The 26,199-nt window shown below is 41.0% G+C and overlaps 1 protein-coding gene across 6 annotated transcripts in view; it reads left to right on the top strand.

Moving 5' to 3' along the window:
* add3a (adducin 3 (gamma) a) overlaps window positions 1-25,767 on the top strand; it is a 99,665-nt gene extending 73,898 nt beyond the window's left edge. For 3 of the 6 annotated variants that reach the window (XM_051070744.1, XM_051070745.1, XM_051070743.1), the window contains 14 exons: window positions 2,501-2,639; window positions 3,406-3,557; window positions 3,897-3,977; window positions 9,044-9,193; window positions 9,541-9,684; window positions 10,664-10,762; window positions 12,039-12,215; window positions 14,072-14,329; window positions 15,157-15,261; window positions 15,527-15,613; window positions 16,719-16,742; window positions 17,490-17,613; window positions 20,649-20,741; window positions 22,723-25,767. In XM_051070744.1, coding sequence (XP_050926701.1) covers window positions 2,501-2,639; window positions 3,406-3,557; window positions 3,897-3,977; window positions 9,044-9,193; window positions 9,541-9,684; window positions 10,664-10,762; window positions 12,039-12,215; window positions 14,072-14,329; window positions 15,157-15,261; window positions 15,527-15,613; window positions 16,719-16,742; window positions 17,490-17,613; window positions 20,649-20,741; window positions 22,723-22,973 — 1,884 coding nt within the window. In that variant the 3' untranslated portion in view covers window positions 22,974-25,767. The remainder of the gene's footprint in view (window positions 1-2,500; window positions 2,640-3,405; window positions 3,558-3,896; window positions 3,978-9,043; window positions 9,194-9,540; window positions 9,685-10,663; window positions 10,763-12,038; window positions 12,216-14,071; window positions 14,330-15,156; window positions 15,262-15,526; window positions 15,614-16,718; window positions 16,743-17,489; window positions 17,614-20,648; window positions 20,742-22,722) is intronic. The other 3 variants (XM_051070746.1, XM_018679731.2, XM_018679734.2) reach the window with 3 other exon arrangements.
* The last annotated feature ends 432 nt before the right edge of the window (window positions 25,768-26,199 follow it).

Below are 26,199 nucleotides of genomic sequence, written 5' to 3'. Positions count from 1 at the left end.
CACTGTCAGACATCCGCAAGAGGCCAGTTGCCAGAGCAACCTCGCCATTAGGGACGAAGGAATGTCTGGACGGGGTTCAGAACCAGCGGTGCTCCGGGACTGTATGTGTCCCAACACAGGGGGTGCGGGGTGGGTTGGTGGTTGGGTTTGCTCCAGTACCCCCACATGTGCATTAAAACCAAAGGCCCCAAACTCCATTGATGTAATACTAATGGACTATTCCATGGGGTGACTTGAGGGGACATGGGGGGCAAAGACAAGGGGAAGTTAAGTGTCAGAGATGTTTTTGTGCACAGACACAGCTCTATTGGGACTGTGTTGACTGTTGCATAAGCATTGAGATTAAGTAAAGGCATGAATAAATGATGTTGCCCCGTTAGAGTCATGGCATGGCAACAGTGTCATGGCCTATTTTCACTCTCCCACTGTGATGATTTTGCTGTGACTGGTTTTAAATTTCCACCAGGAAGTCAAAGTGGACTCCCAGCCTGTCAGATATTGTCAGTTCACTCAAGCAGTTAATGAAGTAAAGTTCAGTTACAGCCAAGATCAGATTTTAATTCCTTGAAATGTCTGTAGTGCATAATAGAAGATAAAAAGGTAAACCAGATGTAACATAATTACAAACATAATTAAGATGTTCAGGAAAAAATGACTCAACATTCAGCAGTGGTTGAAACACAGGGAACACTGAGTCAAATTATGCATACAGACCTAAGGAAAAAAAATGTCACAGGACTGCTCTTGATAGCTGAGTCAAATCCAGGCTGTACTGGAAATCATTTGTATTATCTAGCATGGTGAGCCAGACTTCTCCCACAGATTTTAGTCAAACAGGGAGATGTTGATGATCTCTTGTTTTTCAGAAAAGGTTTCTTATTGTAGGCATGTAAAAATACAAATTTCTAACTATGGCATTCATTAAAATTTTATTAACAGTACATCGTGGATGGTTTTAACACTTCTGTAAATGACTGCACAAGGTACTGTATATTAAACTAAAGGTTAACTTAGCAAGAACACAGCATTTAACTCTCAGTGGTGAGACAGACTGCATTAGACTGGCTTTGCAAAAGGAGATGTGATTTTAAAAGCACATATTTGTGGTAGAGTGGACAGCTGGTGACAGTGTGACATTATTTCTTTTCTTTTAATGGTTCTCCCACAAGGTGCAAGAAGCGAAAAACAATACAGATGAAAAGTGGTGAGGTGCTCTTGTGGCCCAGAGCTTAAGATAACAATAACAGAACAGCTTGAAATCAGATCATCTCAAACTTTCAAAATTTTGGACCTTAGCTTAGGCACGTACTTGCACTGTATACAGTATATAAAGTACTGTATGTTTGTCTGTTTGGGTCTGCGTCTTGAAAATCCTCCACACCAGTCACAGCTTTAATTACATTAGCAGGCAGAGAAAGGTGAGTGTGCCCCCAGAGAGGTTAACAACCTTATTAAGATTATCAGCAGCTACAGTATTACCTTGTCTGCTGTTACCTGTTGCAGCCTGGGTGTGACTAGAGCTGTATTAATATAACATGTCTGCTATGGTTACATAGCCGTCTTTGAAATTTTATGTATTCTGAGAAGTTCTGTGATTGCTGTTCGAACATTCGATTTATAAGCTGCTGCATGATGAGCTCCTAAAATGATGATGATGTTGATGATTTGTTTTGAAGGAAGGTAAAAGCATTAGATCATACAGTACTTGGTGTGATGTAACACATCCAGCTGTGTGTATATCTGGCCTTGCATAAGTGCATGTTAGCATACACTGTATTGTGTCTGTGGATTCAGCTGATGACTGTAATCTGGACATGAGGATTAGCCACATACACTCTCTCTCAGTCACTTCAAGTAGCCAATCATAATGCAGGCTGCGAGTTAGTCAGATAGCCAGTCCTGACTCAGCTTCTTGTGCAGCCAGCCTATCGTGAGCCAGCTTCATTCAGCCCTTTTAGGACGATTCAGATTGACGCCCGAGGAGCATGTCTAATCTGTGATTAACACGTCTCCCTCGTTCTTCTTCTCTTTATTCCCACTCTTCCTGTCTACTTAAATGTTCCCACTTCTTTTTACTCTTTCATCTCTCTGTCACCACTAATCCCCTCCTCTCTCTGCCCCCCCGGCTCTCATCTGTCTCACCATCATTTCCCCATGCCTTTTCATTTTTTAAAATATGACTACAGTTCAATAAAACTGATGCATGTAGCTCCATCTTTAAAGTCAAGTAAATGATTTTTCCACTGTTTACGCAATGTCTGATGTTAAAATAAAGTTGTCAAGGGCTTTATTTTTGTATAGAACGCAGATATTGGTCACATGATCATTTTCAGGCATGAGAACAGTCATAAAATGATTAATAGCCTTTTTGTTGTTTAAAAAATTGCTTTCCCCTCTGCATTTAGGGAAATATGAGGGTTATATTTCTAGTTTTTGACACATTGCAACATCTCAGTCTCATGTTATTTTCTCTCTCTCAACTCCTTGTCTTTTCTCCCAGGCCTTTAAGGAGGAGTTGGAGAGTCTGATCCAGGAGCAGCAGCGAAAGGGGAACAACCCCACAGGCCTGCTTGCCCTCAGACAGATCGCGGACTTCTTCATGGCCAGCTCAGTGGCTGGTTTCAACACCTCCCCCCTCAGTGAGTACACACAGTGCCGTGCTGTGGCCCGTTACCCTGGGCAACTAGACACTAACATGTAGCAGAGCATGCCACCCTTGTCCAGGGTGCAACCGCTTTGAACTGCGCTGAAAAACAAAAAACATGGCATCAGCATTTGAAGAGAGATGATCCATACACAAACATGAGCTTTACGTGCTTAAGGGCATAAATACCCTAAGACGACCCAACCCCAGACTCCGGAAGAGCCATGCATTTTTCTCAAAGTTTTGATCCTTGGTGAGTTCTGTCCAGGAGTCCATATGTGAAGTCTGCTTCCAATCAGAGCACTGGAATGCTGAACTAATGCTGAATTACACGTCAAAGTCAATATAGCAGTTTATTTCAGCTCCTCCTGAAAATGCCTCTATAATGAGGTGTTGGCGGTAAACAAAATTTCAAAGGGTGTGTTGTCAACATCATCTCAAATAAGAAATCTGTTTGATGTGGAGCCAGATGTGTGATACGTTACATCATTAAATAAAAATCCAGATGTTGGACAGTGGTCCTGTGTGGCAGTCACTGCTGCTATTGGGTGTCCCTGTGTAACTTAAAAGATTACAAGTGGAAAATGTGAGGTGCAACTATAAAAATGTCACACACAACTGAACTGAATTTGTTTTTGTAGGTGATACAAAGGGGATAATATTGTTTTAATATCACACAACACTCTGATAACTTTTTCTTTTTTGTGTATTATTAGTATCTTAACTTTACCCTACTTTACCCTTCCCTATCTTTTTTCCAGGTCTGGGGATGGTCACTCCCATCAACGACATGTACGGAGTAGAATCCACCACGATGGTGAAAGGCGAGAAGCTGACGCGCTGTAAACTGGCCAGCCTCTACAGACTGGTGGACCTGTTCAGCTGGGCGCACTTCGCCAACTCTTACATCACAGTACGTCACCACAGGAAGAACCCCACTGGATTAGAGGAGGAGTTACAAGTGTTGACAGCAGTGGTTTAAAAAAAACAAACAAACAAACAAATAGATAAGAGCATATGCTGATTGATTTAATGATTTTATTGGTGATTTGTCTTGGGTTCCCATGTTAGACTTATTGCACACTTTGTTTTTGAGCCATCTAGTTTTAAGATACTGTATGTTCAGTATTCTGAGTAGAAAGGGTTAGGTCAGTTCTTCCAAAACAGCCTGTCCTCACTGAGGTCAGTTGCTATTATCCTTGAATCTGTTAAATTCCATAACAAAAAGTGACTTGACTTTTTCTTCTCTTAGGGCCGAGTCAGTAAAGAGCAAGACCACATCCTTATCATCCCCAGAGGACTATCATTCGCTGAGGCATCTGCATCAAACCTGGTAAGAGAATGAACAGCTGTGGACCATTACCAAGACAGATATTTAGTTATACACTCAGCTTTAAAAAATGAAATTTTACTCCCGCAGTCAAACAAAAACATTTCGAAATAAAGTGATGTAATTTCACTTAACTGGATAAAAATCTAATCATTTCATTTCAAGTTGATTTACTTGTTAGATTATAACAAGTGGAGGATTCAGCATTGGGGGATTAATTTCTTCTCTCTTTTTTTAAAAAGAAAAATAAGATTGACGGTTTTATTTTAGTGTTAGTGTAGCTTCAGAATTGAAGCACAAAGAAGAGAGATGCCCACAGCACAGAGACTATTGAGAAATTGATTTTGAAGCTTAGCTTTAACTCCAGTGATCACTTGGTTGGCTGAAACTAACAAAATAGGTTGTAAATGTCTGTCTGTGTCAGTGTGCTTGTATGTGTATGTTTGCCAACAGCGCTGAGAGTATTAAAGTTTTGGCCTTCACCACACGGGTGTAATGCTTTTCCACTTTGCTTAATCAGCCATTTGCTTCCTTCAGTTTACGTCCTTGAATTGTATAAATAGGAAAAATAGTTGATAAATCATATTTTAGTGATCTAGTGATTTGTTCTTCCATAGGCACAAAAGACAACATCCCTCTCTCTCTCCCTCCTCCTTTCTGTCTTTCTCTGTGCATGTGTTTGCCATGTTCAGTGTCACTTGCTCCTCTGATATTGACACTAGTCTGACCAGGGCGTACCTTCTGCCTGCCCGCTGCTTACCTGCAACAATACTGTGGGTGGTTCAGGTTGTTTGTCTCTGTAGTTTCAGTGCGGACGTGCACATGTTGTCACAGCTTGTCGTTCCAGTAGACATGTAATAATGTGTGTTACATTTTATCTCCCTCTAATTCAGTTTCTATTTCTATCTGTTTGTCTGTTGTCCTCTCTCTCTCTCTCTCTCTGTCCTCCTCCTCTCTCTCTCTCTCTCTCTCTCTCTCTCTCTCTCTCCTCTCTCTCTCTCTCTCTCTCTCTCTCTCTCTGTCTTCTCTCTGTCTCTGGGTGCCATCCAAACTATTATTTCTGTTTTTTCCAATGTATGAAGTTCCAAAAGCTGAAAAGAGTAAATTAGTTAGTTTTCTTTCTGTTATAAACAAGATTCAACACCTCGCTTTGTGATGCAAATAAGAGGAATTTATGCCATGAATAGTTTTGTAGACATAATAACTTGAATAAAATAAGGACATATGCTTGGTATGCTTTAGTTTCCATACAACAAAAGGCTTTGATATGAAAAATACTGTATTTTTCAACTACAACTTATGAGATTTGTAAAGCTCTCAATTGTTTCCGTATTTAAAGCATCAATCATGTTTGCGTGCCTTACTGCTTCATAATCCATGAAATCTGAGAGATGGAAAACATGAAATTTCATGTTTATCATTTATGACATTCAAAAAAACAATATCAACTTGCCCAGTAGTAATAAATTCTTTGAATGGTCTTCATGTTTTGGAGGAGGCAGTTTCTTTGATATTTAAGAAGCATTTTTATTTTCATCTAGCAAAGGAAGCCACATAACTCCCACATAATTCACCTTTTATGCTTTGGGACATTACAAAAGTTTACATAAAAGTCACTTCATGCTTGAATCATATCTTTTGTGTTTTTCTCATTTTTTGTTCTGTTTCCTTTGCTGTACTTCATTCCTACTTAATCTGCACCTGTGCAAACATAGACACACACCTGTGTAATGTTGCTGCAGGTGTGGGTGAATGTAGTAGGCATACTGCTGACAAGCAGATTTCCATGTTTGACCTGCTGGAGTTGTTGGCAGGCAGAGATACTGAATGAAAGTCAGCTGAAGCTCAGATGGTAACCTGCTCTCTACAGATGCCTGATGGCAAAGAAATCTTAATATTTGGCTAAAGTCACAGTAAAAATCTAACTAAATTCAAAAAACATATTTCATTAGCCGCCTCAAAATGACAGCTCCTGTACTGCGTAGCTTTTTGTGTGAAGTGTACAGCATGATATTGCTAATGTTACCTCAGTCCTGGAGTAATAAGTATAACATTTTATTCGCCAAATATATGAAAGGTAGAATAAATCTGTGCCGTTTTAAAGCCAAACACAGATAGTTAAACTATCCTTAGCTAGCTAACGATTAGCTAAAACTAAAGTTGAAACATTTCATGCCCTGTATGACACTACTCAAGGTTATTCTAGCTGTAACTAGAATAACTAGAATAACTTGTTGAAGTTGTCATGCACAGAGTATTCACAACTCTGACAAAATATCAAGGCTGGTAAGTGATACAAGGGAGCACAATTTAATTTTCAAATGCTTAATGTTAGCATTTATGTTACAATACTGACAAAATAACTACTGAATAAAAAAATTACTTCTAAATAACCACCAAAAACACTGTTCAAATGTCTTAATTGAAGTACTGCTACACTGGTATAAAACACAGTCAAACATGGCCCATATTTAATAGCTCACAATGAAACTTTTTGCTAACAGCAACTTAAAGTACAAATTTTGCAGCGAAAAGACAGCAAAGAGAAAATATAGGCTCAGGTTTAGAAATATAAGGCAACATTATTTAAAAGTCAGTATTTATAGTTTATGCGTCTGGACCACATCCATCTTCGCTGTGGTTGTGTGTATGAGAGCAATGACCACAGCACTGTCAGGAGACGGAACAAAAAAAGTGTGGACTGTGTAGATCTTTCAGATCTCTCAGACTGTGTTTTAGTCTGTTTGTGTTTTGATGCCAGCCAGTCGCTGCTGTGTTTCCCTGTTTCTCTCTAATCTCCTCCTCCCCTTCTTCTTCTCTCAGCTTGTTTTGATCCAGCGATCTCTATAGTTACATGGCTGAGTTCAAGTGTTTAGAGAAGCAAACGGATTGATTAAGAGGAAGTCATCCAGAATAAAGCGGGTTAGAGTTCGGGTTGAGGTCAGCTGGGTGGTGGTTTGAGCATCACAGAAAGACTGCAGTGTGAGTTGGTTTTGGTCATTTTCCATCTGCCTCTCCCTCTCAGGGTCTCTGTTCGAGCTCTGAGGTGAAGGTGGGGTCATTTGAGTTCACAGAAGAATTCACAGTTTAGTCTATGGCGGTGCTTTCGGTACTTTCAGTTAAGTTTGATATCCCTGCATAGTTTCAGGGAATTCAAGGCTCTAAACATAATCTGAGCAATGATAGACCGAGACTTTGTGTCAGAAGTTCAGGAGTCAAGCTGTTTGATTTGAATTATCCTCGAAGGAATTCAGGGATTTCATGTTCCAAGTTTCAGCTGCCCACACGTCTTGTTCATCCAGCCCCACTCTCCTCTGCAAACTATGGTGGGCCTTCTTTAAATTTCTTATCACCTACTCAACATCTAGTAGAGTCATATTTCAGATTCTTTCTGACGCGTCCTTTGGCATCTTTTTATAATTAGAAGTGCCATGTTCGTCAGAGGTGCTTCTCAGCTGTAGGGCCCTTTGACCAGCTGGCTGCCGCAGAGCGAGGGAAAAGCATTTTGAAGGACATGACGGGGTGAACTGATACTGTACTGGGCATGTGATGTAACCCAATCGATGTTTGATCGTCTGACAGCTGACTGCGACATAGATGGCGGTAGTTAGTTACGCTCGGCTGGTGCCATTCACTTTCGCCTGCCTGAGTGAAAGATCAATAGACAGTCATTCATCCAAACGTCCATATGGTTGTTAAAAGGCCGAAGCACCACTCAGGACATGTCTCGGACTTTCAGCTTGAGTTGACCGAGAGATCACCAGCAAAGTTTTATTTAATCAGTATTTTTATAAAGGACACTGGCATGTTTTTCAGATTTTTTTCAGAAAAGGCCTGTTTTCTCTATATTTTACCAGAGTTCAATTTTTGATGCACCAGTTATTTCTAATTCAGGTTTCTGGTTCCCCGTTGCACTAGTTTTTTGGGGAGGAGGCTGGTGAGGGAATTGGGGAGCACACACTTTTTCCCTCTGCTTTAAAAGTTACTCTTGGAGCACAGTTTGTCTCAAGCAAAGTGCAGCAGAAATGCACCAAGTTAAAAAAAAACAAAAAAACAGAGGCTCAGTACATATTTTTGCAGGCTCCAGCTGAAATGGGTGTATTCCATTAGCCTCAGACTACATGATGGATGCTCTTTCCTATTGTGATAGCACACGCTTGGACTTTGTACTGTAAAAGAGAAATGTGAGCTTGTAGGTTCTGGTTTGCATCACAGAACAACATGTGGTTACAGCCATGGCAATTTTGTACAAGGTCTGCAGGCAAAGCTGGGTTTTCTGTTTGTTATTATGTTTTATTGCGAGGACTGACATCTGCACTCGGTTTCACCGTTTCTCTTCCCTCAGGTTTCCTGCCTCCGTCTCTCTGTCCGGTTATCTGTCTTCGTTCTTTTTTTTTTTCTCTGGTTATCCAGCTCTCTTCCCTCCAGGTCTGTACCTCCAATCTTTCCCTCTGCCTTTCGTCTCTGCTGTCATGTAATCTAATAAGTGCTAACTGGCTGGTAATGAAGTTGTCATAGTAAAGGACGTCATGTCCATTCTCTGACTATATTATGTTTCCTGCTAATGCTCCAATTCATTTCCTGGAGAGGAGCGGGCAGAGAGGAGGAGTCGTTGATAATGTGATTTCTGTCATCACGCACATTGATTTTGACTTGTATTTATGTTGTCTTAGTCAACATTTGAGGGTTATCAGCACTGTGTTTGTGTTTGTGTTTGTGGGGGTGGATCTGGTTATGTGTCAGTCTCTGGATGTGCTTTAGTGCCTTGGCATATTTGATTACGCTGATCTGGGCATGGTTGGTTTTACATTATGTCTCCCTGTGCGCTCTTCCAGCCTCTTTATATTCTCTCTCCTCCCTTCTCAGGAGAGCCCTCTGGATGATGCTGCTGTCAAGCTTTCAGTAAGCTTGTACAGCTTGTGTTTGACTGCACCATTTTAGAAAAAGAAAAAGGTTTTGGGTAAACAAACAAAAAAAAACAGTTGGAGGTTTACATTCATCAACTCCAGATCCAAATCAGAAATCAGTGAAGCATCCACTGACTTTGTCTCCTCTCCTTGTTTCCCCAGGTGAAGGTCAACATCATCGGGGATGTGATCGAGCAGGGCTCCACCAACCTGAGGATCGACCCTGCGGGATTCAGCCCCCATGCTGCCATCTACTCCATGCGTCCAGACATACGCTGCATCATACATGTGCACACCCCTGCCACAGCTGCTGTAAGCTCACTTAAAACCAGAAAGTTTTCATGACCCACCAGGGAGCAATGGTGCAATTTTGTCACTGAAATTGACTTTGACATCTCCACTGAAAGGGAATAATTCTGTCTATCTGTAAATAGACACTGGGAGGTGTTTGTGATGTGTGCTTTTCAGTACAGGAATTCAATTATATTTCCTATGACCACAAAGAGGCGTGCACAAAGTGCAGTTTCAAAGTATTTTTCACATGTAAGGGAAATGTCAGCTGCAGACTCAGAGGAAAGAAACAGCTGTAATACAACTGCCAAAGCTTCTTATCTCTCATATGTCTTAGCTGTCCTCTTCTTACCTTCCTGGTGCTGTAGGTGTCTTCCATGAAGTGCGGCATCCTGCCCATCTCCCAAGAGGCACTGATTCTTGGTGATATTGCCTACTACAACTACCAGGGCAGCCTGGATGACCAGGAGGAGCGCCGAGAGCTGCAGAAGGCCCTGGGGCCTACAGCGAAAGTAGGGAAACCGTTTTAACTCCGCACTGAGCGAGATCTTCCAGCTTGTCATTCTTAAAGGAACAGTTCAACATTTTTATTTATTTTCTTGTCAAGTGTTAGATGAGACGTTTTGCTGCATTCCTCTCCTCTGCATGCTAAATATGGAGCTACAGCCAGTAGCCAGTTAGCTTAGCTTAGCATAAAGACTGCAGACAGGGGGAAACAGTGGTCTGGTTCTGTCCTAAAGTAACAAAATCTGTATATTAATACCATGTGATTTGTTTTATCTATACAGAGGCTGAAGTGTAAAAATAATGCATCATCATTTTATAAAGCTACATGTATGTCCAGTAGGTTGTTAATCAAAGAATATATTCCAAAATAATGAACTATTCCCTTAACAATACCTTCACTCTGACAGCAGGCAAAGATACAGTATGAAAGTAAGTGAATGTTTCAAAAAGTTTAGAACAATGAACAAAAGCTGAGAACAGTAGTTTTAAAAATAATCAAGGAAAGGGTGTTTTTATATCTTGGCCTTGCAGCCAAGAAAAAAAAAAGATGCAATTATCAGGGTGCGGTGTATTTTTAAAATAGGAAACAGTAGCAAGACAGTCAAGCCAGCACATCCTGTTGAAATGTCTGTTGTGTTTGGGTCACCTATTGCACCTCTTCATTTTAGTCCCTGCATGTGCTCTACCATGTGATTGTCTTGCGCTTGGCTGCTTTTAAAATAATAATCAGCAATCAACAGAATGTAAATTGGCAAAAATTCAGGGAATGTAGGGGGAATTTCCAACGCCGGTCTGCTGCCCGGTCCTGCTGTCATCATCGAGCAGCCTCATCCTTGTTGATACGAAGGATCAGAAATGTTTTGGTTGTTACTTATTGATTAAAAGTCTTGTCACATTAAACTCAAGTTAGACAAATGAACCTCTTGCAACTCTGACCTGACTAATCTGCTGTGTCTGATCACTACTTCTGTATGTGTGTTCCAGGTTTTAGTGCTGAGGAATCACGGCGTGGTTGCTCTTGGGGAGACCATCGAAGAGGCCTTTCACTACATCTACAATGCCCAGTATGCCTGTGAAATCCAGGTATACACACACACACACACACAGTAGCTAACTGTTGCTGTTTTGGGCACCCAGCACATTCCAGCGCTACTCAGTTTCCCCTGCACATGAATTAGACCAGCAGGATGGCAGCTTGCCCTCTAAATCTAATCTCTCCACATCCGCTTTCACATTTCCCCACTCTGACTTTTTTAACAACGCTCTATAAGTCGTAATGTCTTGCCATGTGGAAAATGTTGGCAAACACGGTCATATAACCAGGCTATTAGGAGGTTGATGAAGGAAGTAAGAAGCGCATGTGTTGTTGATGTTGTTGTGTTTGTTGACATCGGTCCAAAGCAGTAGGGAGGTGTGTTGTTCTTCTATTTTTACTGAGTCAGTAAGAAAGCTTAAAAGTAGAAGTAAGCTTTACACTGGTTATTATTTCAGCATTAATTATTAGCTAATATTCACAGCTTACGTTCGTTCACTGCTGTTCACTTTTACTGTTGTCTGGGAGCATGTAGAAAGATTGATTCAGCTACACCCAAACGCCACAGCTGCCATTACGACAAAACACTCAGCTAAACATACTGGACATAAATAGTTGAAATTGTTAGCTAAAAGTCATAAGTAGATAATAAATGTGTAAAATCAATTCAGATTTACAAATTCATATATACCTAATAGGAGATGTTAATGAAGGGAATAACATTGACTACAGTGTTTGTATCACGTATACATAGATATATATCAAACATTTAAACATGATACATGTAGTCACTTGTGTTGTACAGTAGCAGAGCTATGAAAGATGTCATGAGCTATAAACATTTAACATTAGAGGTATGCATGAGATTTCTCTGTTTCGCTGTTGGATTCTTGTGTGTCTTTGTGTTCACTTGTAAATATGGAGGATTTTAGAGATGTTGTTGTGTCCCCCCGCTGTAACAGGCACACCAAATCTCCTGATTGACTCTCCCCGGTCAAGCAAAAGAAAACATTAATCCATCCGGCAAAGCCCAGCTTAATTTCTATAAATAAATCCCCCTACCATGTTTGTTATATGCCATGTGCTGTATATTCCTTGGTGCTGTGTTAGCTTTAGATTGACCGATATCTCATTTTGGTTTAGCAAAATGACGTCTTTGTTGTGTGTGAATAATGTTTCATTCCAACATGTTCTCATTTTAGGTGGATGATCAAATACCACAGATGCTTAGTGATAAAAAGGCCTTTCTATCTTTTTTGTGTTGCATAAGCCATCAGTCGTCAGTAGAGTCTCATATGTTTGTCCCTCTGTTCTTTGTGGGTTTAGGTGAATGCCATCTCATGTGCAGGCAGCGTGGACAACCTGATCGTGCTGGACCAGGAGAAGTACAAATCTCGAGTGTTCAACGTGGCCACGGCGGCTGCTGTCAACATGGCCGGCCAGTACAAATGGAAGATCGGGGAGCTGGAGTTTGAGTCTCTGATGAGGATGCTGGATAACCTGGTGAGTCCACATCAGAGTGAGAAGATTTGTTCATTTGGCACAAATGCACTGACAGGAGAACATACACTGTACATCAAAAAATAACCACTATATAAACACTTAACCTTCACTTTTCACTTCCTCTCTGTGTGTTATCTTTGTACAAATTAATCACACAAAGATAAGGGTACTCAAAAGATTTCTTTCCTTTCTTGAATCTTAGCACATTGTGGCCCATTGAGATGTAGTTCTTCTACAGAACCAATCCTTTAAGTGATAATGTGAGATATTTTCATGTCACTGAAACCAATAGTGACACAGTCTCTTGCCATTTGGTGTTACATTTTCTGAAATCCTCTGCGGTCAGTTTTACATTTGTGTTTTCATCTCTGTGTTAAGAATGAATGACTGGGGTCTGGGTAGCTACCATGAGCAGTGGCAGCCACTGTGGATGAACACAGGCAGGAAAAAGCGCCCCCTACAGAAAGCTAAAACGTACTAACAGAAAATCCAAGCAAAACAACAGCAATGAGTGCTGTTAAACTGATAAATGGTATTTGTGAGGCACATTACAATATTTGGGGTGGAGACATTAGTTTTAAAAGACACAATTAGTAATTTGCGGATAAAGGAAGGGAAAAACCAGGAGGCAGGGAGTGATGATTAAAATTTGGTTTGAACGACTGTGTCAGTTCTTGTACGCTGCTTTTCAAGTGTGGGAGATTTGGTGAATGCAGAAGTTTTTCTTCCGCTCGGTTTCTCTCTCAGCTTCTCTTATCATCGGTTCCCCCTTGCATCACTTATATTTCTGTCTCCCTTTCTCACCTCTATCACCCCACACTTGTCATCTTTCTCCCTGTTTCCCTCTGCTCCGTCTCCTGCTCTCTCCCCTCTCCCCTCTCCCCTCTACATGAATCATTGCCTCTCAGCCTGTCAGGACTTTGAACATCTCATCCCAGAGGCTCCCTCCCTCCTTTCCAACCATCCCTCTCCTCCTTTGCACCTCATAAACACAGCATTTGTGTCAGATAAGCTCTCGATTTCAGTACAAGGAAGAAAATAAAGTAACTACACGCATTTTCTCCAGCCAGTGTAGATATGCAGCAATCTTTGCAGGAAAAGAGCAGGCCAGCCCAGCTGACTGTTTCCAGATAAAAAAGGGGTGATGAATTTGAGTTGAAAAGTCAACTTTGACCATGCAGCTGAGATAAAAAAGGAAAAGGACAAAACATAAAAGAGCGGAACTTTGCTGTCAAGCCGAGTGCGGAAAAATGTATGAAAAACAGTCTGACCGTGTGAGGAGACGGTGACAGAGAGAGAGGGAGGGGAGAAAAGGAAAGATGAGGATAAAGAGGAGAGGGGAAGGGGGAAAGAGAGGGTGGAGGGAAAGGGGCAAGAAAGAAAGGGTCAGACAGGAAATGACTCTCTGACTCTGTCCTCAGTGCTGCCAGAAACCCTGCGGTCACAGCACTGTTTCTGTCTTTCTTTTCCATTCACCAAATGTAAAACTGGCAGCCCAAACAGCATTACAGGAAGGAAAAGTCACAGAATAAGTTCTCATTTCTGCATTTGATTTAATTCAGTCTCTTGGTGTAAAAATGGAAAAACAGGATTCAAAATCATGTGAGCTAGGATGAGCTATGATCTAAGTCCATCTAATGATCCTCATTTGGTAAACAGGATGCTGCATCAGTATGTAGATTTTGGAATAGAACGTGGACTACATAAAAATACAACCTGAACAAATGAATGAATTAGCTTCCTGTAAGGCCATGTGTTTGTGTTTCCTTGTCATCACTCATCGTGAACCTAAACAGACCAAATCATTTAAAATCAAAGAAAACAAACTGTAAGAGTGATCTCGTTTCGTGCTACAGGGCTACAGGACAGGATACGCCTACAGGCACCCCATAGTCCGGGAGAAGCCGAGGCACAAGAGCGACGTGGAGATCCCCGCCACCGTCACAGCATTCATGTTCGAGGAGGACGGGGACGGCGGGGCCACGCGGCTGCCCTTCAAGTTCTTGCAGCAGCGACAGCAGAGGGAGAAGACACGCTGGCTCAACTCGCCCAACAGCTACACCAAGGTCAGCGTGGAGGGCGGAGAGGAGCGCTACAACAGCCGGACAACCACGGTGAGCAGAGTGTGTGTGGATGGTAAACATGAGGATTAAACATTCCAGTTTTTACACATTTATAGATGCATCAAACTCAGCTATAACACCAATTCCAGAGGTTTTAAAAAGTTGTGTGTGTATTTATTAATATAGTAAACCTAAACATGTATTGACGAGCTCTGCATCAAGGCCTGAAATGTCTTGTGGTTCATATTCAGTCTGTGCACAGTGCTGAGATGTGACGCTTGTTGTCGCCCTGTGTTTTAATCTTGATACTATTTCACCATCTACTGGCTGAACAGAGGATTACACTGATTTAGTTGCACTGACTGGTGGTCAGTTGGAGCCGTTGAGCTTGGTGATAAATGAATCAAACTTTACAAGAGTGCTGTAGTGATTTAGCATTACACTTCCACAGTGTTGGCTGTCTCACAGGAGACACATTTAAAAAGAACGACCAAAATCAAAGCAACAGACAGTGAAATATCCTGACTTCTCATCCCTTGTGATGATGCCTCCTGTCATTCCTATAATGCAACTCAGTAGCATCTTTTTATTTCAGAGCGTCTCCTTGTTTGTAACCCAGAATATGTGCACTGACTGGATTAAAGAATGGATATGTTACTATAATATTCAGCAGCACATAAACAGTGAAGCTACATCCTTTTTATAATAAATGATTATTAAATGATTACAGTTGAGACTCATTTGGTCGTGCCTGGTTGTAATAATCTTGTCTTTACAATTGTTACAGTTGCTGTATAAATGGGGTTACATACAATACAGTTTTAATTTTTAAATATTGCTTGGTTGCCGTTGTTTCTCACCTTTTTTACGTTTTTCAGTGGATGAAGGCAGATGAGACGGGAACCCCGATCCGAATTGAAGACCCAAATCAGTTTGTCCCTCTCAACACAGACCCCAGTGAGGTGCTGGAGAAGAGGAATAGAGTGAGTCTTACACTTTCCTCTCAGTCACCATGACATTTTACGTGAGAAATTGTAGCAGACTAACAAAAAATGGTGAATTGGTTTAACATCAAAATGAGAATCTAAAGGTGTGATGATTTGAGTCAGTGTGTTGGTTAAGTTTCTGCGGTCATGTGGATGTTTAAAATTGGCATGTGAGCTCTTCTTTTTATGATCATTGTCATAAATCATCCAGTCACTTTTTGTGCTTCCTGATGACATCATTTTGTGTTTTTTCCCACCACAGATCAGAGAGCAGAACCGGTTCGATGTGATGTCGTCAGGGCCACGCTCTCAGCATCTGGCAGGCATCCCTGTAGACGCACCACGACGGGTGAGAATGAGCTCTCGGTCATGTTCAGACTTAAGGGAAAAATCCTAATTCCTTTTGATTTTCCGTCCTTGTAACCTAATTTCTTTCCATTTCCTCCCATCTGTAAAGTAGTGAGGTCAGAGAAGAGAGAGTGTCTGATTGCCCTTCAACTTCAGCGTAGCTATGCTACAAATTATCTTATGTCTACAATTAGTCATTCACATGAATAAGTAAATAAAGAAAAAAATGTAATTGCAAGGTGGCACAGATTGAACCCATGGTTTACCTGCAACGGGGTTTGATAAGAGAAGTTTGAAGAAAGCTAAATAAAATAGCTGGTTTTTATAATGCAGATCTAATGCAGTTACCTCTAGAGTTAAAAGATAAACATTCACACTCGCCCTTTTTCCAAACTCTGAATTTCACAATACATAACAGAAACAACATAAGGCTTCTTTTCAGTGCTTGCTTGTGGTGAGAGGTGTTTACATCATATTTAGCTTTCAGTGTATCGAGAGTTGAGTCTTTGTCTGTTTATGGACATGCAGTAGTTTATGCAGGATACACAGTCTGCCTCCCCGCTACACTGAAGTAATAGCAACAATAGGGATTTCCTTAATCACTTGTTTATTGAGCAGTAACACGGGTGTGTTTTCAATTATCCCAGCTGATTAGACATCTGCTCAGGTTGCAGCTTGGTAGAGCTGTGCTGGAAATGACCTGAGGTGGCTAAACTTCATGAAGTAATAAGAAAGATAAAGGTGTAGGCAGGTGCAACAAAATAAATAAGGGGGAAGAGCCAAGGAGGTGTCAAACACGTGGTTCCTATAAACAGCCAGACAGACATGAGAGGAGATCTGATCAGTCAATCAAGTGAAAACACCTGTGACAGGGTTCCATGATTAATGAAACCTGGATGACCACTAGGGGGAGGCAGGTGACTAAGACTAAAAGACTAAAAGGACTCCAGTGTGCTTAAAGTTTAATTAGGAAGACAAATGATTTAAAAGAAGAGAACCAAAAAGACCAAAGTAAAAAAGCATTAAATACATTTTTTTGTTTTAATTTTTTAATAATTTAGACATTTTGATGCTGATGGTTTTGTGGTTGGTGTCTTGCCTTTAAGGATCTGGTGCAGATAAGAGTTCTGGTAAATATCCACAAGTGTTTCCTAATTGTTCCTGTTTGCGGTGGTGTTTTTATTTCAGTCTCTCATACTTTTGTGGATTTATTTGACACCTTCTTGCCTGCTCAGAAGACAAAACACTGCATGTGTTCATTAGAGTTGTGTTTTAAGAATGACACTGAATTAAATCTATTAAGTGTTACTTAAGACAAATTTGCACCTCCTTTTTTTTGTTCCCATGTGTGACTCAATGAAGTGTGATGGTGTGTTGGACCATGACAGTCTTTAGGGTTGTCACACATTCACACTAAGCAGACATGTTAAGAAAATGTCTTTGGTTTGCATGTGTGTGACTTCTTTTGTAGGTACGGTGGTCCTCATATGTAATGTTAATTGTGTTAGTTTGTGTGTCATGCATTTGCTGTGTTTATTTTCTCCAGTCTGTTATAAAGATGTTAGGGGTTTGCAGCCTAATTGGATGAGAAACTCAGTGTAGAGTTGGTGATTAGATGAGTTCTGTGTGATGTGGTCAACATTCTTGTTTTATCTTTATATGAGCAGCCTCAGTTGTGCTGTAATGAATGATTGTCCCTTGTCAGATGCAGTGGGTGTGTGCACCTTCAAGTCTGTGTCTGTGTGTGTGTATGTGTGTGTGCTTTGTTTTTATGCATTTCATTGAGTGTGTGCATGTGCCTCCTGACTGTTACTGTATGTGTGTGTGCATGCCTGTGTGTGCTCCCATGCTCACCCTTCTCCCTGTCTCCTCCCCAGCCATACGTGCCCACAGAGGAGGAGCAGATGGCTCCCCTGCCTCCTAACCCCTTCAGTGAGCTGTCAGAGAGGGACCTGGAGGACTATCGCAAGAACGTGGAGAGGAGGCAACTGGGCCTCAGTGGTATGACACACACACACACACACACACACACACACACACAAATACACACACTTATACAGGCATGCAAACTCATACACACTAGTCCATCAATGCATGAACGTTCAAAGGCGTATGGACTTCCTGAACTCATTCATGTTCAGCCTGCAAGTACTGCAAGAGCCCAGTCATGCTGAGAGACATATGGAGTGTGCACAGACACACACACACACACACACACACACACACACACACACACACACACACACACATTCTCTCTCTCAGTGACCTGTACTCAAAGCCAAAGACTTGTCCCTCAGTGTTAGCAGCAAACAATCCAACCAATCTGCTTGTTCATTTCACAACAAAATATTGACCAAGCTTACAAAGCAGATCTGATCAATAATCAATCTGTAAGGCAAAGTTTGAAAGCACACATGGCAGCTATTATTTTGAGCCATCAAGAAGAATTATGCCACTAGATTTGAGTGAGTAGCAGATCTTTGCTGTCTTCAAAGACGTGCGCTTTCAGTTTTGGCAGTTTGTACTGTATTAGATCACAACTGATGTATCAGCAGCAGGACCAATATTATCAGCCAATACTTTCTTGATCTGGGTGTGTATGTCAGCAGAAAGCAGTAAGTCATTGTTTTAATGTTTATAGCATTTTTTCTTAATTTGAAGATAGTGCTAGATTTATGTTATTTCTAATCGTTGAATTTTTAGTTTACTACTACTATGAACATGACTGTTACTGTCATCTTTTAGATTAAAAGGCAGTACACTTCCTAGTGTGTGCCACAAGCTTTTTCTCTTGTTGAGTGAAAAGACTTTTAACTGTAGAAAAGACAGGACCCTAACAGCCAGATATCGGAAATGTCCTGCTGAAGCCCGTTAACGCTGTTAACAAGCGCCATCTGACATTTTGAAGTGCTCAAAATCGGCTAAAACAACTGGGGCAGATTTCAAGCTGAGCTTAAACTAAATCAGGGTTTCTGAAGACTTGCTCTGCATCAAACTGTGCCTCCTCCTCAAACCTTCACTTGCAGATTGATTACTGCACATCTTGAGTTTGTTGTGTTTTCTCTCTCAGCAGTTTTGTTGTTAAAAAACATTCATATAAACCAGGGTCTGTAGCGTTGTCGCCTTAGCAGCAGTAGCTATGGATGCTTCCATATTCTAACACTGTCTGGGGTATCACACACAGACACACACACACCTATGTACTTTTTAACATGAGGGTTTGTCCCTGCAGGCTCCACTGATGCCTTCAGTTGCATTAACCTTGTGTATGCACACACACACACACAGGATAGTCGATGCTAATCATATTAGCCCTCTGTCCCAATGCCTTTCAGAGTGGCAGGGGAAAAATCAATAGTGAACAGATAGTCAAGGGTGTTATCTGCCAGTCTTCGTTCTGCAGAGCTCCTGCCAAGTTGGACCAGATTAGTGTGTATATATGTCAGCGTGTGTACATCAGCATGCACATGTGTTCATGCATGTTTATGGAACTGTCCAAATGTTCTTATGTGCATATGAAACATGGTGCAAGCATTTATACGTGCGAGTGAGAGGCCAGTGTGACTAAGATGACAGACCGAACAGACAGCAGGTCTTCACACCCGCCACATGAGCGGAGCCAGTTGCTATGACACTGTTGCCCCCACAGCCCCATGAATCCCCGGTGACCAATCTGGATACAAGCTGGAGACCGTCTGGAATGGCCTGATACATGCCTAGGCTGCACACACACACTCACACACACACCTCTAGGGTTAGGTTGTTTTTTTTTTTTTGCATGCAACTCCTTTTATCTGCACACTGCACATATGGTACATATGAACACTTTCACTGCACAGACTAGGCTGTTACATGACTGCATTCTATATGTTTTACACGAAGGAGTCGTGAATGACTGCGACATCTCAGCCAACTGAATGTGTCACCCTGAATATGCTAATGAATGTGTTAAAGTGATATAAGAATGTCATTCGATCACACTGCTCAGTGTTCAAAACTAATGAAGCTACTAATGCTGAGCTGGACTGTAACATTTACTACTGCACTTACAAAAGTTGTTTTAAAAGCTGCTGTAAACTGTTTTTATCATGTAAGAGATAAGAAAAGCCAAGTGCTCAATGAGTTTTCCGCACATTAAGAGCCAGTAACCATAATGTGTGCACTTGGAGATTAAAAAAACAGATGACAGGAAGGGAATTAAAAAAAACTTCTCTTAAGTAGAGAAAGGAGATGAAGGGCATTAAAACTATATTTTTAGGCATGATCATGTTTGAAAATGCCACTCGGTTTTGACCTCATGAGGTCTACATCTTGGCGAAGATGGCATCTTTGTGATATTGTTGATGTCATCTCAACAATATTTTGAAGAGAACATTTTCCAGGATCAGTATGTACAGTATCATGACGTAGAAAATGTTTGTAAAATCACATATAAACAACTGTGCAATCAACAAAACTTGCTCATTATGTTGATTTTAAACCAGAAATTGCTTAGAAATTGGTTAACGATATCCTAATGATACAATCCCACTTTTTGCCTTGTCCCATCCTGTTCATCAGTCTTTATCACATATTTTAAAATCTATTATTAAAACTATTATACTAATAACTCCTCTTATTTTTAGCAGGTTGTATGTTAGCATGGATACACTGGCTGATCAGGGGATCAAATCTGCGGTCCTTGAGTAACTATTGAGGGCATGTGTCGTGGCACTGGGATATTGCAGCTCGACAAAATGACAAATGAGTGATGGCACTCAGAGAGCCTGATGATCAGCAGACAGGGATTTGGGAAATTTTGTGGAAAAGCAGCTGTGCATGGCCTGATTCTAACATGTGTGTTACCACTAATCTCTCGTCCCCCACCCCTCCCCCCTCACCCCCCTCTGACCCTTCATCCAAAATCCTTCCGTCCCCCCATCCCCACCCCACCTCCCACAACCTCTCATCCCACTCACCCCTGCTGTTGTCCCACTACTTCAATCCCCTACACCACCCTGCAATCCTCTCATCCTCTCCGACCCCACCCCCTGCAGATGGCGAGCACGAGCTAACATCCGACGACGGCTCCACTCTCTCTCAGTCTCTGTCTCTCACCCAGTCCCCGCAAAGCACTCCAGCTAAAGAAGGTATCACTCATTCACAGAGAGAGCGAGAGAGAGACTTTTCAGAGTGATCTTCACTGTCATGCTGTGTTTGTCTTTTCAGATCTGATGTGTCTGCATGAGAGTGTTTTTAACTAAATGAAATGAAATGAACTAAACTCCTGATCTGTGCCATAAGTTTGTTCTGCACTAATGACTTTTCATGTGAAAACTCACCGTTTAAAACAGCAAAACTTCAACAGTGTCCTGCCTCACTACAAAAACACTACATCTTTACATTCATATACGCTGAACAGCAACAGATTTAATTTACATCATTCTTTTCTAAATGTACGTGTTTCCTTGTTGCTCATGGTTTTTCGGGTTCGGCTTAAAAGGTACGGTTTGACATTTTGAGAAATTTGGTTATTTAGCTGTCTTGCAGAGGGTTAAATGATGATCAATACCACTCTCATGTTTGTGTGTTAACTATGGAGCTACAGCCGGCAGGTGGTTAGCGTAGCTTAGCAAAAACACAGGAAGTAAAAATATGCCTACTAGCATCATTTAAAATTTTACATTAGCATGTTGTATCTCATTGTTCAAGCCAACAGAAATATTCATTCAAAACATTCATTTTAGTTACTTATTGTAACTTTGTCATGATTACAGATTTCCTGTCTTTATGCTAAGCTAAGATAAGCTAAGCCAAAGCCCTTCTCCTTCCAGATCCACACTTTATGGTCAGACATGAGATTGGTATCGCTTTTTTCATCCAGCTCTCAGCAAGAAAACAAATTAATGTTTCTCCCAAAATGTCAAACTGTGACTTTAAAGGAACATCAACACATTTTTTTTCTCAGTCTTAGGAGCATCCTCACACAGACCATTAAAAAGAATTGTCATAACAAGCTCACAATAACAAGATCTTTTGTCTCTCTCTTGCCTTTGTTGTTAAACAGATGTGCCAGGTTGGTAACATGAGTGTACTACAATGTCACATGACATGATTTCTTGATATTAAAGTATTGCCTCTTGTTGCCATCCCTTTGTTTAGTGCAATGTCGAAGTCTTTTATCTAGGAACACAGAAATTCTTGTGTCTGACATTTGAAGCCAGTTGGTGTACCTCCAAGAAAGACAAAGATCATACCGGACTCTTTACACGTTGTAAATAATGGCACTATGGGATCGACTTCCTGTCAGCTTCCCAAAAACCACAATGAGTAAAAATTAACCCACAACAGCATTTTGGCTCAGGGGACCCATATTTTCTGACGCCTCTGCTGTGAGGTCAGCCAGTCGTCGTGCTGAAATCAGGTCAATTGTTGTCGCCCTTTTTTGTGCTAAGATGAAAATACCCTGAAAAGTCACTGTGTTTGCGTTTTTCATGTGGTAACACGAAGCTGCTGCCCTGCATTCCCTTCGCAGCCTTCATTTGCAACCCAGAGAAAGGGAATGTGACACTAGTTGGCCTGTTTCGTGAGGAGTCATTAAGGGAGTGGGTGTAGTCTGATGTTCAAAGCCCCATTTTTTTTTAAGGTGAAAGGAAGACAGACTCTCTGGGCTATCAGGTCACTAGGGTTTTACGCAGGGATGTTACGAAATATGTAGAGCACGGGGACAATGTGTCTGTGTGAGCGGAAGTTCAAAATGCGGTTCACGTGGAATTAGTGTGGCAGGGAGTGAACATTCAGTGAAAACACTTTTCAAATTTAATACAGCCCAGTGCAGTATCCCTGCAGTAAATACACTGTTAGTGAAGCGTTTAATGCTCTGTTTTTTTTCAAGACGATTGCCTTACAGGTGTTTACAAACTTTTATAGTACTCTGAGTGTTTGATATGACATAAATGTAATATATGCTATGGATTTACTATATAAATATCACTAGCTTTTGGGTTATTTTATGTTTTTGTATTTTTTAACAGTGCCGTGTCCTACAGAATTAAGTGATGTGTCCCTCCTGTGTTTTCCTGCTCTCTGTCCTCACTTAACCTGTGTCTTACTTCTCCCTCCCTCCCTCAGAGAACCACACGGGCCTGATGAATGGCAAAGATGACCACGGCGACGCGGATGAGGAGCTGTGCAAGCGCGTCAGCCAGCTGACCACCAGCGTGGAGAGCGTGGAGATCACGGTGCGCCCCGGCGAGAAGATCGAGGAGGCCCTGTCCCCCGAGAGCTCACCCTCCAAGTCCCCCAACACCAAGAAGAAGAAGAAGTTCCGCACCCCATCCTTCCTGAAGAAGAACAAAAAGAAAGAGAAGACGGAGGCCTGAGGTTTAAAAAAGCAGCAGGGGGCGAGGCAGGCAGGAAGAGTGTCTGCATAGAAGAAGAAAGAGGGGTGGCAGCCACCTTTTCTGTTTAATGTCTGTGTTATTATTTTGTCTCTGTTTTCAATGTCCTCTTATGTTTTTAATTTTATTTGAATTTTTTAACAAAAGTTTTATGTGCAAAAAGCAGACAAAAGGATTACAGAAAAAAATAATTGGTTTGTAACCAAAAAAAGGACAAAAATGGGGAATTTGGGGTGGGTATGTGGGTCCATAAATTAAAACTGCAGCAGATGTAAGGTGGCTTAGGTGAGGGTTGGGTGTCTACACACCTGATCACCAATGCAGTACTCTAACAGGGCTCCTTGGAAGCTGTTAAGTGTCATATGAGGCCATTTAGATCCTGAATAACTGGCTCCTCCTGTGTTGTTTCCCCAGCTGAAAACAGAACTTGAAACCACATAGCGTATTTCTTGCTTCAATATCCAATTTTATGAAATGATTGGATGGCAACCTGAGTGTTGTAAAACTGCACAAGTCGAAGCTAAATCTTTTTTTTATTTTTTTCTTTAAGACTTCCCAGTCTTTTAAAGTTTTGTTTTTACATTTCTGGGCACCTGACTCTGCATCAAGAACTGAGCGGCCACATGAAAATTTGAAGTCACACTGGAAAAGGGTTTGTGTTGATTTATTTACTGTGAGAGAAGTTTTCTCTCTGCCCTCGCTCTTTCTCTCACTCTCTTCAAGCTTCTGTAGGCACAGGCTTCTGATACAAACCTTCTCTTCAGCTGATTGTGGTTGAACTGCAGATGAGTTAGAGAGTTACCAAACTGGGCTAGATAGTGAGGATGAGGGCTGGCGGTCTATCACAACATAAGTTGACATTATCTCAGAGCGCTGCCTACCCATTCGAAATATTTATGTAGCATTTTCACATCTTCTCCTCATCTCAGTGTTTTTGCCAAACTCAATGGAAAAACTGAAAAAAACAATCTCATTTTAGTAAAATGTCACTGTTTGTGTTTAGTTTGTCATCTCATGAAATTTGATCTTTTTTTATTGAACACAAATTTGGTATTAGTCGACTCTGTTTTGTACTCATTTCTAAGCTTTTACAGAGAATACAGATGTTACGCATGTTTTCTCTTTTTGCAAGAACTGAATTTATATGGCTGACTATGTTCTGTAGTGATGCCTGACTGCTCAAATTATATTCTAATAATCTAAGAGTACACAAATTTACTATGTAACACATGAAAACTGGATATGTTGGCTATAGATTTTTAACTATATATTTTTTATTTTGCTGCACTTTTCTTGTGGTATATAATACATTTTAGTTGCAGGTGGTTTCACCAGTGAAGGAGATTGTGAAGTATTTGGTAAAAGTTGTGCAAGTAGTAAGCGAGGCATGGTGTCGGAGAAAGGTCAGGACCCAGAAAGTGAGTTGTATGAAGACAGAGAGAAAAGTCTTTCATTGGTGTCACGGGTGAGAAATGATCTCTACTTCTCAACTGAATAGAAATTTTTTTAAAAACATTTTTAAAAAACAGGAAGTGTAATGTTGAAATACTGCGCCAAACTATCTGCGGTCGCCAGCTGAAATGAGAATCATGTTTCGTGGAGTGTGGAGCGGTGACGTCTTCGTTTGGTGTGTTTGTGTGTGTGTTTTTTAAAGCCATATTGTAATTTTTTTTCCTCCATTTTTTTTTTTTTTTTAAATAATGAGACAAGGGTTGCGATTCTCATCTGCCTGCTCGGGCATCAAGGACCCTAACAAGACTTCTGTTAAATCACCCCAGTGACTGCATCAATGCCCCTCAGGCTCCCAAAAGGCTTTATTTTCAGTAGCTACGTTCACAGCAGCTACGCTTCCTTGCTTAATTTGCCATTTACGTCCTCCTGGAACTGGAACATTGTAAGGAGGTCATATGGACATTTTTATTTTTATTTGATCACTCTGCGAGCCCGGTCATCTTCCCAGTTTCTGAAGCCCTCCCCTCATGTAATTTCTCTAGTAAACACGATCGCGTTGTAACTGTCAGATGACCCACAGTTGAACTCTGCAAAGCCAAAGTGTGATGGGTTGCCACATATCCTCTCCCCGCAGTTTAACCAGATGTACCAATATCCCAGCTAGCAATGTGAAGTATTGGATTTGGAGGGAGGGAGGGGGGGGTTAGGGACACATCTTTAGCTGTGTTAAACGGTAGCTTTTTGGCTCTGGGCAAAGAGCTGAGGTCACACAACCGAGAGATGGAGAAGGGAGGTGTGAGTTTGGAAATGGAAGTGCATATGTGTGTGTAGTAGAGATGGGGCAGGGGGTAAGGACAACCTGACACTAACGCACCATGTTTTTATCACTCAGACTGTCTTTTTTTTTTTTTTTTTTTCTTTCATACCATCTCTCCTCCTGGAAAGGTTTTTTTCATCCTCCATTTGTATCGCAGTACACTTTCTTTTCTCTTTTAGTTTGCAGAGAGCACTAGGCTTTTTTTATTAACCATTTTATGAGCATACATTGCTCCCAGATGAACTGAATGTGCATTGCATCCTTTTTATTTTCTCCTCTTCTGTTTCCGACTGTTTGCACCTTGCTTTACTAATGCCTCTCTATCCATCTTTTTTTTCTGTTTAAAAAAGAAAAAAAGAACGAGTTTTGCTTTGGCATGCCAGAATGAGCCAAGCTACTTTGTGACCTGTGAAAATCCTATATAAATGGTTATCTAATGGAGTTGCTTTTAGATGTATTGCTAATCAGTGTAAATTCACAAATAAAACTGTATTTTAAGAAACAGAACCTCATTTTTCATGTTTGTGCATCACAATCCACATCATACTTCAAGTCGTTTAAGTTCAACATAATCCATACACACTCATTTTACTTTATATCATTATCATGATTTGAGCATTTAAATGACAAACTGTACATATTCAGAGGATAATGAGCTTAATGCCACATTTTTCATACAGCTTCATACAGGACCTATGCTTCAGTGTTTAATGAGCAGAAAAACACAGTATCTGGTGCCTTTTTTGTCTTTATTCATGATATTAGAAAATGAGAATGAATGTGTGAATAGTTCAATCAGTAAGCTTTGGCACATTTATGGCAATGATGGTGTGAATGTGAATGAGAATGTGACTGATCGTAACAGGCGCAGAAAATGTGGAAGCACTTGACAGAAATGGTGTGAAGTGGAGAGCGAGCACACTGACACTTCTGCCACAC

Source organism: Lates calcarifer, linkage group LG5 (assembly GCF_001640805.2).
Source record: "Lates calcarifer isolate ASB-BC8 linkage group LG5, TLL_Latcal_v3, whole genome shotgun sequence".
NCBI lineage: Eukaryota > Metazoa > Chordata > Actinopteri > Centropomidae > Lates > Lates calcarifer.
The sequence above is the reverse complement of the archived record's forward strand: the minus strand, read 5'-3'. Positions and strand labels throughout refer to the sequence as shown.